The sequence below is a fragment of the Ogataea angusta genome (genome assembly GCF_019207475.1).
Source record: "Ogataea angusta isolate 61-244 chromosome Unknown 61-244_NODE_7_length_650817_cov_90.064852, whole genome shotgun sequence".
Classification (NCBI taxonomy): Eukaryota; Fungi; Ascomycota; class Pichiomycetes; order Pichiales; family Pichiaceae; genus Ogataea; species Ogataea angusta.
The window spans coordinates 476,379-492,496 of NW_025065221.1; the positions used below are offsets into that span (position 1 = coordinate 476,379).

Sequence of the window (16,118 nt, forward strand, 5' to 3'; positions counted from 1 at the left end):
TGTCTCTTTAATCACGTGCATTTCATAGGCAACTAACAGATGGTAGCGGCTTCGGCTATTGGGTGGTGACAAATCCTGGTGTCCTGTAAGAACGACTTTCTGGCACTCTTTTTTTTTTTTAGCCTTATCTGTCAGATTGAAAGAGTGTGCACATAATATAAAAAAATTGTGCCCTAATTATTAGAATATCTGCTGGATTTACTGTTTTCAATGAGTCTTGCGTCGTCAAATAGCACCTTGTGCGACTCATACTGGGCAGTAGACGACTTCACCACGTGTGGAAGGCAACTGGTGGAGAGCTGGGTATCAGTTCCGTTGGTTCTGTCTGCTCTGGCGGTGGCTTTTAATTTGCTGCGTAATTCCCTCGCTTCAGAAAAAACAGATCCGTACTCGAAACTAGACGCCGAACAGCAACCACTACTGCAGAATGGCCATGCCCTGTATACCTCCTCGATCGACTCCGACAACACCGACATTTTCCAGAGACATTTCGACATAGCATTACTCAAACCCGTCAAGGAGAATGGTAAACCCATTGGTGTCCTCCGTATCGTTTACCGCGACACCGCTGAGAAACTGAAGGTTGCCATTGAGGGGATCCTTTTACTATCCCAAACTATTCTTGCATTTCTCGCATTGTCCCGGCTGGAGGACTTCTCAAAGTCTCGTTTCCCGCTTGTGAAATACATTGATTTTTTGTTGTGGCTTTATCTGACGGTGATAACCTCTGCTAGACTTCTGAATGTTTCCAAGGGATTCTCCGCAAACAGAGTGGATCTCTGGTACCATTGCGCGATCCTCTACAATCTACAGTGGTTCAATTCGGCCATGTTGTTCCGCTCAGCACTTTTACACCATGTGTCTGGTTCGTACGGCTACTGGTTCTACGTTTCCCAATTTGTCATTAATACGCTGTTATGCCTCACGATTGGTGTTGAGAAACTGTCTGACAAACCGGCAATTGTGTACGAGGAGGAAGGTGTGACACCTTCGCCAGAGACTACCTCGTCTTTGATCGATATTATGACGTACGGCTATCTCGACAAAATGGTTTTCTCGTCGTACTGGAAACCAATCACTATGGAAGAAGTCTGGGGGCTGCGTTACGACGATTACTCTCATGATGTGCTGATCAGATTCCACAAGCTGAGGAGCTCGATTAGATTCACCCTCCGTCTTTTCCTGCAATTCAAAAAAGAACTAGCGTTGCAAACGTTGTGTACCTGTGTCGAGGCCATATTAATTTTTGTGCCGTCTTTATGTCTCAAGAAAATCCTAGAGTACATTGAATCCCCACACACCAAGTCCAGGAGCATGGCGTGGTTTTATGTGCTTATTATGTTTGGGTCTGGACTGATTGCGTGCTCGTTTTCTGGACGGAGTTTATTCTTGGGCAGAAGAATCTGTACGCGTATGCGGTCGATTTTGATTGGCGAGATTTATTCCAAGGCTCTGAGAAGACGTCTCGGCACGACAGAAAAAGAGAAACCCACCGAGGAGGAGGACGATAAGTCGGCGAAGCCCAAGAAAGAGGAAGAGTCCTCGAACAAGGAGCTGGGTGGTATTATTAACTTGATGGCCGTGGACGCTTTCAAAGTGTCAGAGATCGGTGGCTACCTTCACTATTTTCCCAATTCGTTCGTGATGGCTGCTGTTGCGATCTACATGCTGTACAAGCTTCTTGGCTGGTCCTCCCTCATAGGAACTGCAACCCTCATAGCCATTTTGCCTATTAATTACATGCTGGTGGAAAAGCTCAGCAAATACCAGAAACAGATGCTTCTGGTGACCGACAAGCGGATCCAGAAGACAAACGAGGCATTCCAGAATATCCGAATCATCAAGTATTTTGCCTGGGAGGACAAGTTTGCCGACACCATCATGAAAATCAGAGAGGAGGAGCTCGGCTATTTGGTCGGCAGATGTGTCGTTTGGGCGCTCCTGATTTTCCTCTGGCTCGTGGTGCCTACCGTCGTCACGCTGATCACCTTCTATGCCTACACCGTGATCCAGGGCAACCCTCTGACGTCGCCGATCGCGTTTACCGCGCTTTCGTTGTTCACGTTATTGAGAGGTCCTCTGGACGCACTGGCTGACATGTTGTCCATGGTGATGCAGTGCAAAGTCTCTTTGGACAGGGTGGAGGACTTTTTGAACGAGCCAGAAACTACAAAATACCAGCAACTGTCGGCTCCCAGAGGTCCAAACTCGCCTCTAATTGGTTTTGAAAATGCCACCTTCTACTGGAGCAAGAACAGCAAGGCCGAGTTTGCGCTCAAAGATCTCAACATCGACTTCAAGGTCGGCAAGCTGAACGTGGTGATCGGCCCGACAGGCTCTGGCAAAAGCTCGCTGCTGCTCGCTCTTCTTGGAGAGATGGACCTCGACAAGGGAAACGTATTTCTACCTGGTGCCATTCCACGAGACGACCTGACTCCGAACCCTGTGACCGGCCTGATGGAGTCTGTGGCCTACTGCTCGCAGACCGCGTGGCTGCTGAATGCCACAGTGAAGGAGAACATTATTTTTGCGTCGCCGTTCAACCAAGAGAGATACGACGCCGTGATCCATGCCTGTGGACTTACAAGAGACCTCAGCATCTTGGAGGCCGGCGACGAAACCGAGATCGGCGAAAAGGGTATTACATTGTCGGGCGGACAGAAACAGCGTGTGTCGCTGGCCAGAGCACTGTACTCGTCTGCCTCGTACCTTCTGCTGGACGACTGTTTGTCGGCTGTTGACTCGCACACGGCGGTGCACATTTACGAGTACTGTATCAACGGAGAGCTGATGAAGGGCAGAACGTGCATTCTCGTGTCGCACAACGTTTCTTTGACGATCAAGGAGGCCGACTTCGTGGTAATGATGGATAACGGCCGGATCAAGGCCCAGGGAAGCGTGGACGAGCTGATGCAGGAGGGTCTGCTGAACGAGGAAGTGGTGAAGAGCGTCATGCAGTCGCGATCGGCGTCGACTGCGAATTTGGCGGCGCTGGATGACAATTCCCAGATCTCCAGCGAAGCCATTGCCGAAGGTCTTGCCAAAAATATTGCCAAAAAGATTCAGAAACCACAACAGAGCAAGAAATCGAAACTCATCGAGGACGAGACCAAGTCGGACGGCTCTGTCAAACCTGAGATCTACTACGCTTACTTCAGGTATTTCGGCAACCCTGCCCTGTGGATTATGATAGCTTTCCTGTTCATTGGCTCGCAGTCCGTCAATGTGTACCAATCGTACTGGCTGAGACGTTGGTCGGCCATCGAAGACAAGCGCGACATTTCTGCATTCTCCAACCTCAGTGACACGACTCTGCTTCTCTTCCCTACATTCCATAGCATCAACTGGCACAGGCCGCTCGTGGAGTATGCTTTGCAACCGTTTGGGTTCGCAGTGGAGGAACGCAGCACCATGTACTATATCACCATCTACACCCTGATTGGTCTGGCGTTCGCGACGCTCGGCTCGAGCCGTGTGATTCTGACGTTCCTGGGCGGTCTCAACGTGTCGAGGAAGATTTTCAAGGATTTACTGGACAAGCTACTGCACGCGAGACTGCGTTTCTTCGACCAGACTCCGATCGGCCGCATAATGAACAGGTTTTCCAAGGACATTGAGGCGATCGACCAGGAGCTCGCGCTGTACGCTGAAGAGTTTGTCACGTACCTGATTTCGTGTCTGTCGACGCTCGTTGTTGTTTGTGCTGTGACGCCGGCGTTCTTCGTTGCTGGAGTGCTGATATTGTTGGTTTATTACGGCGTGGGCGTTCTGTATCTGGAGCTTTCGAGAGACCTGAAACGGTTCGAGTCCATCACCAAATCGCCTATTCACCAACACTTCTCCGAGACGCTTGTTGGAATGACCACGATCAGAGCCTACGGAGACGAGAGAAGGTTCCTCAAACAGAACTTTGAGAAGATCGACGTCAACAACCGTCCGTTCTGGTACGTCTGGGTCAACAACAGGTGGCTGGCGTACAGGTCCGACATGATTGGCGCGTTCATCATCTTCTTTGCGGCAGCCTTTGCCGTGGCGTACTCAGACAAGATCGACGCCGGACTGGCTGGTATTTCGCTCTCGTTCTCCGTTTCTTTCAGGTACACGGCCGTCTGGGTGGTTCGAATGTACGCCTACGTGGAGATGAGCATGAACTCTGTCGAGAGAGTGCAAGAGTACATTGAACAGACTCCTCAGGAGCCACCGAAATACCTGCCGCAGGACCCTGTCAACTCGTGGCCGTCGAACGGCGTTATTGACGTCCAGGACATATGCATCAGATACAGCCCGGAGCTGCCGCGCGTGATCGACAACGTGTCGTTCCACGTGAACGCGGGCGAGAAGATCGGAGTGGTCGGCCGCACAGGAGCTGGAAAATCCACCATCATCACGAGTTTCTTCCGGTTTGTGGACCTCGAAAGCGGCAGCATTAAGATTGACGGCCTCGACATCTCGAAGATCGGGCTCAAGTCGCTGCGGAAGGGCCTCACCATCATTCCGCAGGACCCTACGCTGTTTTCGGGCACGATCCGGTCGAACCTGGACATTTTCGGCGAGTACGGCGATCTGCAGATGTTCGAAGCTCTCCGCCGCGTCAACTTGATTTCCATCGAGGACTACCAGAGGATCGTGGACCGCAACGGTGCCGCTGTCGCAGACGAGACCGCTCAGGCCCGCGGAGACAACGTGAACAAATTCTTGGACCTGGACTCGACCGTCTCCGAGGGAGGCGGCAACCTGTCGCAGGGAGAGCGGCAGCTGCTCTGTCTCGCACGCTCGATCCTGAAAATGCCAAAGATCCTGATGCTGGACGAGGCCACGGCGTCGATCGACTACGAGTCGGACGCCAAAATCCAGGCCACCATCAGAGAGGAGTTTTCGACCAGCACCGTTCTCACGATCGCGCACAGACTCAAGACCATCATCGACTACGACAAAATTCTCCTGCTGGACCACGGCAAGGTCAAGGAGTACGACCATCCCTACAAGCTCATCACCAACAAAAAGTCCGACTTCCGGAAAATGTGTCAGGATACGGGCGAGTTTGACGATCTGGTCAACCTTGCCAAACAGGCATATAAGAAATAATTATTTCATTCTTGCTGCTTCTTTTCCCACTGTTTCACCACCAGGCCGTCGCTCAGCGTGCCCTGGACCGGCTGGAGCGTGTACCGGCCCCATTTCGGGGCCCACACAAACGTGTAGGCCCAATATAGTACACACAGTAGCAGGATGCTGAGCGAGGTGTATGCGTAGTTCGGAAACCCTCTGAAGTCTGCTGGTCTGAACGGGTTCAATGGAGCCACAAACAGAAACAGCGAGAGTGCAATTATGGCGGCCGCGTGCACGACAAGCAGCCTGTTGCTCGTGCGGTAGCCAGGAACTCTATATTTAAGCACAAATATTCCAGCCACGGTAAGTCCGACAAAGAGCTGCAACGGATAGCTTTCGAGGTTGATGATGTAGTCATAGACGTTGTCTGGGGTTGGTATGAGGAGAAAGAAGCACGAGATGGCCAAGGGAAACAGCAGGGCCCGAAGAGGGGCGCCGAACGGCCAGTTCGATGCGAAAAACCTGCTAAAGGGCAGGAACCCTTCGCGGAAGATCTCCTGGTTCATTCTGGAGATGTGGAACATCACCGTGAGTATGTTTCCGGCGGACGAAATGGCCACCGTCATGGTGAGACACTGGCGGCCAATGGTGTAGCCAAATAATTTTTCGTACAGCAGACTGCCCACCAGTTCACCGGAGCCGTTCAGTTCCGCGTCCGGAATCACAACCAGGTAGCTGAGGTTGACCAGGAGGTACGACAGATTCACTATGAGGAGCGCAAGAGGTCCAGCTATGGACAGAGTTCGCACGGGGTCCTTGATTTCGTTGGTGACGATGTGAGCGGTGTGCCAGCCCCCAAACGAGAATATGGCTTTGAGCAAGGCGCTGATGAACGAGCTGGACGACAACGGGCGTTTCAGTGCAAAGAACCCGTCCCAATGGAGGTTGTTCGTGACTCCTGTGAGGCTGGAAGGCAGCAGAAGCACGTAAAACCCCGTCAGCGACATGATTGCCAAAAGCCCCAGTTTCAAAGCTCCCGTGAAATTGGACATCCGGACCCCCAGATTGGTCGAAACCCCAATCACCGCAGAGACAAGCACGACGTACGCGCAGCCAACGTATTTCGGCGCCATCCCGTCCACATCGTCCCAGCCCAGCGCGTATAGCGTATACTCGCCAAAAATAATTGCATTAGTAATAGTGAAGCCGAACGCGACAGAATACGTGTTGTAGAGCACGCTCATAAACATCCGTGGCTTGTAGTAGATGTATTCCAGAAACACCTTCATCCCGCCACTGCGCGGAATCACCCGTCCGAGCTCCAGGAAACAGTACAGCCCTGCAAAGCTCACATAGCCAGCTATGAGCCACACGAGAAAGAACAGCGCAGGCGAGCCTCCAACGTCGCGGTAGATCAGCGCCGGCACGGCAAAGATGCCAGACCCAATTATGCGCTGCAGGATCATCATGGTCATGGAGAAAACGCCGAGATGGCGGCCATGAGGCGTGTCCTCCATCTCCTGAAGATAATTCATCTCGTCTAGCAAGTGCTGCTGGAGAATAAGCTCGGGAGCCAGCTGGTGTGTCAGGGGATTTTCCTCATCTATGAGCTCTGCATTTCCCGTCTTGTTGATGTCGAGAGACCCCAGCAATTGGTCATTTTCGTTGTCCATTTTAGCAGAGACTTTGGCATCAGAAATGTTTTTGCTAGATAAGATCGGTGCCAGGTGTACCGAATTGGGAACACATATGAGGGATACAGGAAAAACAAATATTTATCCTTTTTTACGCAGCATGGACTCCCTGTACACTTCGATTTCCTTCCGCAAGTTTTCGTATATCAGCGACCAGAACCACTGGATTCACTTTCCGTACCGCTCGGACCTGTCGCTCAATGTGGGACATAAGAGCGGCAGCAAGAAGACACAGGAGCCGGGCGATGACCTGCTGATCAAGATCATGTGGAAGGCGGAGGTTCTCGAACGGCTGGCATTCGACGAGCACCAGATGGTCAAGGCTTATGCCAAATATCCCTCAATTGCGCTGAAGTACTATCCAAATGCAAGATACTGCAAAAAACTCCAGTTGGGGTTTGCGTCACATGACGAGTTCAACAAGTGCTTGCAGGTGCTCGAGTCTCACGGCATTCCCACCCAGCAGCAAGACAAAGCACGTCTTTTTGGTGGCCAGATGCAATCGCAGATCGACTTCGGCAGCCAGATGGGCTTCTCCCAGAGCTCGCAGGTGGAGAAAAAAGACAGGAAAAGCGAGGATCTTGTCAGGGGTGGGATGGTTAATAGCTGGTCACAGCCTGCAGAGCAGCAGAGCGCGGCAGAATCTGCCAGCCAGATGCCAGAGATCCCTGCGATCGAGCCCACCCCACACCTGGATTTCCTCAATTCTGTCCACTACACCTCGTTCCAGGACGACGACCTCACAAAAGACCCGTCTCTAAACTTCAACAGCACGAGTATGGATATAAGTGATCTTAGCACGTCGACAAAAGTGTCGTCTGTGGATTTTTGCGCACTGAGTGAAAAAGAGCTTTACAGCTACATTTTGGGAAAATTAAAAGACGAGGATTTTAAATACATGCTCTACAAGCTCGATAGAATCCTGAAAAAATAATACTATATTAATATTCCCAACAGAATAAGACCGAAACCGGGCACAATCAACTTGGCGGCACCGCCTGTGGAGTTTGCTGACAGAGCGGAACTAGAAGAAGAGGAGCTAGACATGCTGGACGCGAGAGACGAGACGGCAGAGGTGGCCGAGACCACCTTGAGATCAAACCTATTGGACTCCTCGTACACGGCGACCGTTTTGGAGACCACGTCCTCCGTCACGTAGATTGTCGACTCACCGCCAGCAGAGAGAAGCGAGCTGTACCACGGGAAGACAGAAATGTACGTTTTGAATTCAGACATCGGGAAGTCGCTCACCAACATTGAGGTGACCGCGGCCTGGTTGGTGCTTGCCTGCTCAACGTTCATATAAAACTGCACCAGAGACCCCGGGAAGGGTATTCCGGCAGAGTTCATATATGAAGTATAGTCGTCGAACCGAGAAGCAAAATCGTTCAAAAACACCTGGAGCACACCCGCATTTGCACTAAAAACCAAATTCTGCGCGTCCGCGGAGGCAACCGTGGTGGTGATAGTGGCGGATAGACAAATACGCAGGAAGAAGCTCAGACACACAAGCAACAGCATTTACCCTGGAAGCAGGGCCTGCGACAAATATATACCGTGCAACTCCACAACGGACTTTTTCTGGGCATCACCAGCTTTACCCTTTTAGGGCTTCAAAGGGATGGGGGTGATACAAGTTGCACGGGGGTCTAATTGGGACTGGGCTTAAATAATCAGCAGGTGCTCAAAATGTTTCGGATTCTGCATGCCAAACGCGTTCCATTTACCGTATGCGGACGATAAGCTGTGCCCTCTACGCTGACATAATCAGGTCTAGACGGGGCCGGGAAAAAATATTTGTGGCTTCCTATTGCGGAAAATTGAAAACACAATAACAGTTGACTTTTCAAAGAGACAAATTCAGATTCCCATCTTTATCGCAACTTCTTTTGGTCTGTGCTAAGATGCCGAACAACTTCAAGGAAAATCCCTTTGAAGACTTCCCGGAGTCTCCAAGGAAGCCGGAGACCATTTATACCCCGATATCATCTCCTAGAAAGCGTAAGTTGCAACTCCAATTGGCTAACCATAAAGAATCTCCATCAAAGGCCGCTTTGAGGTACTCGCCCGCGATTTCGTTCAAGACTAGTGACTCTGAGCTGTTTAGCAATAGCACAGCAAACAAGTTTATCATGGCAGCGGAAAATAAAGGAGCCACTCCGAGAGCTGCCTACACCACCAGCGAGTCTCCAACTCGATCCAAGCCAGCTTTTGTGAGGACCAATTCTGATGACGACGACGACATATTTAGTGCTAAGAGTGATGAGTTCACCAAATCTCTACGCAGCGACCGAACTCTAGAGACACCACGGCCGATTTTCTCTGCTTCTGCCTACACAGCCGCTAATGCCAGCCCGTTTAGATCGTCAATTCCCAAGCTGGACCCATCCAGAGAGTCATCTCATTCGTCCCAATCCACTTTGGACATGGCCATGGCTGACCTGGCCAAGCAAGATACCAATCCATCTCTTTTTGATCGTGATACTCTCGGGTCCCAAACTATCGATGAGGAATACAATTTTACCACCAGTCTTGATGGAAAGCTTTTTGATGAGCTTCCAAAGGATTTCCAGCCAAGAAGAAACAACTACAGAACCACCCAGAAGACCTTCAAGTCGAAAAATGGTAACTTAGTGCTCGACAACCCGATTCCGTCCACGCTGTACAACTTCTTGCCAATCAAGGGAGAAGACGAGTTTGATTACATGAAGTACTCGGCCGTTACTACAGGTCCGGATGACTTCGCAGAGGAAGGTTTCAGCTTGAGAACTTGCGACATGGGAAGAGAGACAGAGATCGTTGTTTGCATTACAATGTATAACGAGGACGAGGTTGCTCTGACAAGGACTCTGCACGCGGTGTTTAGAAACATTGCTTATCTTTCCAGAAGACAAAACAGCAGAACATGGGGCCAGGACTCTTGGAAGAAAGTGGTTGTCATGATTGTTGCCGACGGACGTAACAAGATTTCTCCTGGTGTTTTGCAAGTTCTGTCTGCAATTGGTATATACCAGGAGGGAATTGCCAAGTCTCTTGTCAATCAGAAAGAGGTCCAGGCCCATTTGTTCGAGTACACTGCTCAATTGTCCATTGATGAGGATTTGAAGTTCAGCGGCGTCGAGAAAGGTATTTGTCCTGTGCAGCTGGTTTTCTGTTTGAAAGAGAAAAATGCCAAAAAGATCAACTCCCACAGATGGCTGTTCAATGCTGCCTGTCCTGTTTTGGAGCCCAAAGTGTGTGTTCTTCTTGATGTTGGTACCCGTCCTTGCGACAGCGCTGTCTACAACCTGTGGAAAGCATTTGACTACGATTCTAATGTTGCTGGTGCAGCTGGAGAGATTGTTGCCATGAAAGGTAAACTGTGGAGAAAACTAGCCAATCCACTGGTTGCTTCGCAAAACTTTGAGTACAAAATGTCCAACATTCTCGACAAGCCATGCGAGTCTGTGTTTGGATACATCTCCGTCTTGCCAGGTGCGCTGTCGGCCTACAGATACGCCGCTCTGAAAAACCACGAAGACGGCACTGGTCCGCTAAATGCCTACTTCAAAGGAGAGAACACCGACGGCGCGGCCGACGCCGGAATATTCTCTGCCAACATGTATCTTGCTGAGGACAGAATTCTTGCTTGGGAACTCGTTGCCAAGAAAGACGCCAAATGGGTCCTCAAGTACGTGAAAAGCGCCCAGGGAGAAACTGATGTTCCGGAGGCGTTACCTGAATTTATCTCGCAGAGAAGAAGATGGCTGAACGGTGCGTTCTTTGCTGCCGTTTATTCGCAGGCTAAGTTCTTTCAGATCTGGAAGACCGACCACTCGACGGTGAGAAAGTTATTTTTGCACATTGAATTCATCTACCAGTTCTTCACGTTGCTCTTCACATTCTTCTCCATCTCCAACTTTTACCTGACATTCTACTATCTTGCTGGCTCCCTCATCAATCTCGCTGGTACTGGTGGAAAAGTGCTTTTTGAAATCATGAATTACCTGTGCTTGTGCACATTACTAGGCATGTTGGTGATCTCAATGGGCAACAGACCGCAGGGAGCTCCAAAACTGTTTTTGACGGCAGTCATCCTGCTCACTGTGTGCGGCACTTATGCCATCATCTCTGGATTCTACTTCATGGTGCTGATGGTGCAAGAAAACAATGCTGGAAGCGCAGGAGGGCTCAGCTTTGCCTCCATTTGCGTCAGTCTGGCGTCCACGTACGGGCTGTACGTGCTCATGTCGATTCTGTATCTGGACCCGTGGCACATTCTCTCGTCGTCGATCCAGTATTTCTTCCTGCTACCCGCATACACCTGTCTGTTGCAGATCTACGCTTTCTGCAACACTCACGACGTCACGTGGGGAACCAAGGGAGAGAACCAGCCTGTTTCCAGCCTGGGATCCGCCACGATTGTGACCAACGAGGAGGGCCAAGAGGTGATCAAGCTGGAGATTGTTGGTGACCAGAGAGACATCGACTCAATGTACACCGAAAACCTGTACCAACTGAAGGAGAGACGCAAGATGCCGGTCAAGATGAGAGACGGCGGAGCGGTGAAACCGAAGATCAGCTCGGAAGACTACTACAGAGACGTGCGGTCGCGGGTGGTGCTCCTGTGGACGATCGCCAACGTGGTCCTGGTGATGACCATCACGCAGATCTACGAGCCAGACTCGATCAAGAACAACAAGTATCTGGCGGTGATTCTTTGGAGCGTTTTCGGGTTTGCGCTGTTCCGTTTCGTGGGCTCGTTCTCGTTCCTGGTTCATCTTATGTTGCGCAAGATTGTGATTGCCAAGAGCAAGTGGGATATCAAAAGGAGCTCCCGCGACGAGAAGAACGAGATGGTGATGCTATAGATTTGGCTGAAAAACAGATAGAATAAATCGTCATTGAATATTATGTGGTTGCATACTTCATGTTAAGAACCTTTTCCTTGAGCTTCGTGAGGTCGTCGTCGTCCCTGAACGAGGCAGACCTTTTCCTGTCTGTGGTGTTGAGCACGTCGACGCTCTCGAGTTTGGTCTCAAGATTGCTAAACTGCTCAAGCGTGTCCGTAGGGGCGAGGTCCACCTGGTCCATTTCGACGAGCTGGTCGTTGAGCTCGAACTTGAAGTCGTTGAGCATGAGCGACTCTGGCTTGACGAAATCGTAGTGGCTCTTGGAATTTTCGACAACCGATTTCGACCGGCTGCGGCCCTCGCGGCGCAGCTTTCTCAGCCCGTTGTTGAGGTTGCCCGTGACCGACTGGCTAAAAGTCTCGTAGAGAGCGCTGCGCTCCTTTTTCGCGAGCAGGTCGTCTTTCTGCAGCGGGGCCGACGCAGACGGGAACAGACAGGACGGAGCATCGGCAGAGCCGACAGACAGCCTGTTGGAGGAGATGGAGGAGGCCCTGGACACAGACGAGAAGACGCTGGAGGACGGCGAAGGCGGCGAGCCCGACGTGGTGCGTTTGGTGCGCTTGGCAGACCTGTCGACGTCGGGATCCGTTGACGGAGCAAACGAGCGGTATTCGGAGGGCGTTTCGAAGGCAGAGAGGTCGAAAAGGTCTGTGTCCTTGCGTCTGAACAGCGAGGAAGGTGCAAGGTAGTAGTTGAAAGTGTACAGGTCGTCGGAGCCGGCAGAGTTGGTGATGTGCTTGACAAGCTGGATGATTGCCGGGTCGCAGTGCATCCCGGACACCAGTTGCGAATAGAGCGAGCAAAGCGAGGTGTACTCGGCAGGGCGGTCCTCGAGCTTGGCCACGTTGACGAGGGCCAGCAGGGTGGTGAGGTGGAAGTTGAAGCTGTTGAGGGCGAGTTTCTCGAGATCGCCTTCCACCAGCTCACCGGCAAGCTGCACCACGCTGGCGCACAGCGCAGCAAGCTCGGCGCTGTCTGTTCTCAGACAGATGTGCAGCTTGAAGTAGTTGTAGTAGGTTCTCAGCTTGTTGACGGCGAGGGCGTTTTCCTCTGTGGCCATCTGGTGGAGCGTGTTCCACTGTTCGAGCCGGGCGTCGAACTGGAGCAGCTCCTGCTCCCCGAGCTCCATAAAATTGTGCGGCACCAAATCCAGCAGGTCGACGAATTTTATGGTGATGTCGAGGTCCTTGGCTGCCAGACGCACGCTTTCCAGAGACTGCGGCTGGTGAGCGAACAGGTCGAGCTTGAAGTTGAAGTAGATCTCAAAAAGCCGGGTCAGAGAGTGCAGACTCCAGTACAGCTTGAGCCTGTGGATTTTCTGTGTCTCGGCGAGCTCCGGCGTGAAACACACGTGCTCGGCGTCTCTGTCGAGCGTGAGCACGCGGCACAGCGAGATGCACACGTTGAGAATGTCTCTGAGGAAAGAGACGGGCGGACGCTCGTCCTTTTTGATGTGGTAGTTTTCGAACTTGAGCAGGTAGTAGAGCATCAGCAGAGCCACCTCGAACTTGTCGAGCGAAGGGTCCATGACAAAGTTGATGTTGCGGAACAGGAACGCGAGGTTCTTCGTGTTGATCAGCTTGATGGCCTCCTCGAACTGGTTGAGCGACTGCTTGTTGAGGATCGACGACTGGGCCACGGTGCGAGGTGTGGGCAGCGCAAACTTGAGCACGAGGATGAGCTTCACGAGAAAGTCCTGTTCTTTGGGCAGGAACTCGTGGTACTTCTTCTTTTTCTCGCCGTTCTCGATGTACGTGGAGCTTTCCGGGGTGTACTTGTTGATGAAAGTGAGGTAGTCGTTGTAGAACAGCTCAAAGTCGAGCACCGGAATCAGCTTGTTGAGGTCGTTGAAAAAAAGCCAGATCAGGTGGTCGAGACTGCGCTCGGCCTTGTCTGCCAGCAGCGGGAAAACAAGCTTGTACAGCACGAGGTTCAGGTACCGGTTGAGATTCATGTGGTAGTTGGCCAGCATTTTGGATTCCGAGTCGGAAACCGCGGAGGGCTGTTTTTCGTACCCGTTGAAAATGTTGAGCTGGAGCTGGTCAATGTACTTCTGCAGCGGCGAGACAAGGTTCTGGTCGATGACAAGGACGCCGGAGGCATCCACCAGCAAGGGGGTCTCTGGCCGGGACGCCCGGGAGGGGTGCATATTTGCGGTGAGGTGTTCGTCCCCGCTTTTTTTCCTTAGTTCGCGCAGTTCAAGCATCAGCTTGTTTCTGTCGAGCTCGACTTCCAGCAGCTTCTTTTCCAGGTTTTTGGTGTAGCCCTTGGGAAAGCTGTTTCTGGTGAGCTTGTCGCTGACGACGCACTGAAAGCCGTCGCGCTCGCAGTTGGTGCAGCGAGGCGAGTCTTCGGATTTGCCCGAGCACTTGATTTTGCGGCTGCGGCATCTGTCGCAGGCCTGCGAGATTCTTGTTCTGCCGTTGACCGGGTTTTTGATGATGTTCCAGGGATTCTTTCGTTCGCAAGACATGGGGGAATTGCGTACGGGCGCACAGCAGGGCAGGTGTCAGCTTTTATAATTTGACACGGACGGTTTCGAATGCGTCATCTGCACCCCCGCCAATCCTAGGTAAAATTCTGGGGAAACAATAGATTGAGGAATTCGGTGTGCGTGACCAATTAGCGGCACAGAAAAAGAAAGCTCGAAAATAATGCGGAATTCGAATAGTATTTCCCCACGACACGTCACCCCCTCGCAGACAATAGAAATGCGCGAAAAAGAGATGGAGAAACGGACGCGGGTCAGACTAAATTGTATATAGATTAGTAGCGCACAAATGGTACACCCCGACGGGGACGCCTCGCAGTCCACTATGGGGGCTGGGGGGTGCCCCGCCTACGTCATAGTCACCACCCAACAAGCTTCTGCGCGATTCTGACCAACGGGTCGATCGCACTCAGAATGACCATCAGTGTTCCGAAAAAGGTAAAACTCAATGCGCTCATCGCTCCTGCTCGCGGGTCCACCACCGTGAGGTAGTACGTCGACACGGCTCCACAATTCAAACCAAACGACACACCGCGGCTCACAAAGTCGTGCTTGCGCACGCGGAACACTTTGAAAACGATGAAATCGCCCACCAGCACCCCCAATATTCCGCTGATGATCGTGGTCACCGCCATGAGCTGCGTCGATCCTCCCAGCGCAGTCACCAATGGTATCCCGAGTGCCGTCGTTACAGAGCGCCCCGTGAAGCCCAGCGACCGGGAGGCAGAGATGCCCAAATGATAGCACACCGGCGGGTATATGAAAAATGACATGAATGCGCACACGATGATTGGAGGGAGCACCGAGGCAAAATGTCGTTTCAAGTCGCCGCGGTATTTGTACATTGACAGAGAAAGCGACACAATCGAGATGTCCATCAGCGAGAGCAGGAAATCGCCCGCGCCCGGCCACTCGGGGTATTTCTCGCTGTCGAACAGCGTCAGGTAGGTCCGGCCGGTTCTGTAATGTCTGATGCAAGTTAGGTAATTCTGGCCCTTGATCAGCGAAAAAATATAGTAAACCAGCAGACAAAGAGCGAAACTGACTAAAATCGGATGTAGAACGCGGCGAAGCTTGGCAGGGATGAGCAAGCACGCCCGAAACAGCAACACCGCAGTAGCCAGCTGCACAGGCATCTCGTAGCCCGTGACAAAGTAGACGGGGATGCCCGCAATAAACAGGAGACCGTACACCAAGAAGTCGATCCACGCAAGCACAAAGTCCCGCACTTTGTCCTCCCACGCAACCTCCTCCCTAACGATGTCCGAGGACTGCTTGCTGGCGTTGTCGCTCGCCTCCGGAATCTGGCTCTCCTCGTCTTTTTCGTCCATTTCCACGTGATGCTTGTACGTGCCAAGCAAAAGTTGCAACCCCCACGTAAAATAGGCCATGAACCCAAACGTGAAGATGTAGCCCACAATGTACACCGCCATGATGGTGAACGCCTCCGCCACACTCACCTTATCTGACAAAACCAGCGTCACAAAGGGAGGCGTGAAGTACAAATTCATCCATCGAAGAGCAAATCCACACGGAATATCCACGTACTTCAGAAAAGCGTCAGTGCGGTGCTCGCCGAAAAGCCACGAGTTCAAACTGAGCCCGCCGTACATAAGCAGCATCAAACACACAGATGCTGGGAAGTTGATGCCCGTCTTCTTGATTATCTCATTGATGCCATACAAAAGCAGCATCATCAGCAGCGTCCCGACCGGCACAAGCACGTATTTGCGCCACATGTGGACCAGCAGAGGCCTTCCTGAAGCCTTCAACCCGTTCAGCGTTTCCACAAGCATTCAGTCCCATGTCAGGCAGCTCGCCCAGGCGTTTTATACGATATCTACACAGTATTAGTTATCAGAGCTGCGGGATAGCGCGGGATGCATAATCGGCAAGGTGGCCAAGGGCTGTAGCACCCGGGGAATTTTTTCCTCCCATAGTTATCCCGCAAGTTCTGTGCGGCCTACAGCGGCCGCACGGGACCGGAGCCAC

The 16,118-nt window shown here is 51.9% G+C and overlaps 7 protein-coding genes across 7 annotated transcripts; 3 read left to right on the forward strand and 4 right to left on the reverse strand.

Moving 5' to 3' along the window:
* Window positions 1-210: 210 nt before the first annotated feature.
* Window positions 211-5,085, forward strand: KL928_003724 (uncharacterized protein; the record flags this gene model as incomplete). The annotated part of the gene is made up of 1 exon (XM_043204343.1): window positions 211-5,085. The coding sequence occupies one exon, from the start codon at window positions 211-213 to the stop codon at window positions 5,083-5,085; it is 4,875 nt and encodes a 1,624-aa protein (XP_043059166.1).
* A 5-nt stretch (window positions 5,086-5,090) lies between these two features.
* On the reverse strand, window positions 5,091-6,722 carry KL928_003725 (uncharacterized protein; the record flags this gene model as incomplete). The annotated part of the gene is made up of 1 exon (XM_043204344.1): window positions 5,091-6,722. The coding sequence occupies one exon, from the start codon at window positions 6,720-6,722 to the stop codon at window positions 5,091-5,093; it is 1,632 nt and encodes a 543-aa protein (XP_043059167.1).
* Window positions 6,723-6,843: 121 nt separating this feature from the next.
* KL928_003726 (uncharacterized protein) lies at window positions 6,844-7,677 on the forward strand (the record flags this gene model as incomplete). The annotated part of the gene is made up of 1 exon (XM_043204345.1): window positions 6,844-7,677. One exon carries the CDS (start codon window positions 6,844-6,846, stop codon window positions 7,675-7,677), a length of 834 nt encoding a protein of 277 aa, XP_043059168.1.
* Window positions 7,678-7,679: 2 nt separating this feature from the next.
* KL928_003727 (uncharacterized protein) lies at window positions 7,680-8,264 on the reverse strand (the record flags this gene model as incomplete). The annotated part of the gene is made up of 1 exon (XM_043204346.1): window positions 7,680-8,264. The coding sequence occupies one exon, from the start codon at window positions 8,262-8,264 to the stop codon at window positions 7,680-7,682; it is 585 nt and encodes a 194-aa protein (XP_043059169.1).
* Window positions 8,265-8,647: 383 nt separating this feature from the next.
* Window positions 8,648-11,593, forward strand: KL928_003728 (uncharacterized protein; the record flags this gene model as incomplete). The annotated part of the gene is made up of 1 exon (XM_043204347.1): window positions 8,648-11,593. The coding sequence occupies one exon, from the start codon at window positions 8,648-8,650 to the stop codon at window positions 11,591-11,593; it is 2,946 nt and encodes a 981-aa protein (XP_043059170.1).
* Window positions 11,594-11,633: 40 nt separating this feature from the next.
* Window positions 11,634-14,108, reverse strand: KL928_003729 (uncharacterized protein; the record flags this gene model as incomplete). Its single annotated transcript, XM_043204348.1, has 1 exon — window positions 11,634-14,108. One exon carries the CDS (start codon window positions 14,106-14,108, stop codon window positions 11,634-11,636), a length of 2,475 nt encoding a protein of 824 aa, XP_043059171.1.
* A 377-nt stretch (window positions 14,109-14,485) lies between these two features.
* KL928_003730 (uncharacterized protein) lies at window positions 14,486-15,922 on the reverse strand (the record flags this gene model as incomplete). The annotated part of the gene is made up of 1 exon (XM_043204350.1): window positions 14,486-15,922. One exon carries the CDS (start codon window positions 15,920-15,922, stop codon window positions 14,486-14,488), a length of 1,437 nt encoding a protein of 478 aa, XP_043059172.1.
* Between the last annotated feature and the right edge of the window lie 196 nt (window positions 15,923-16,118).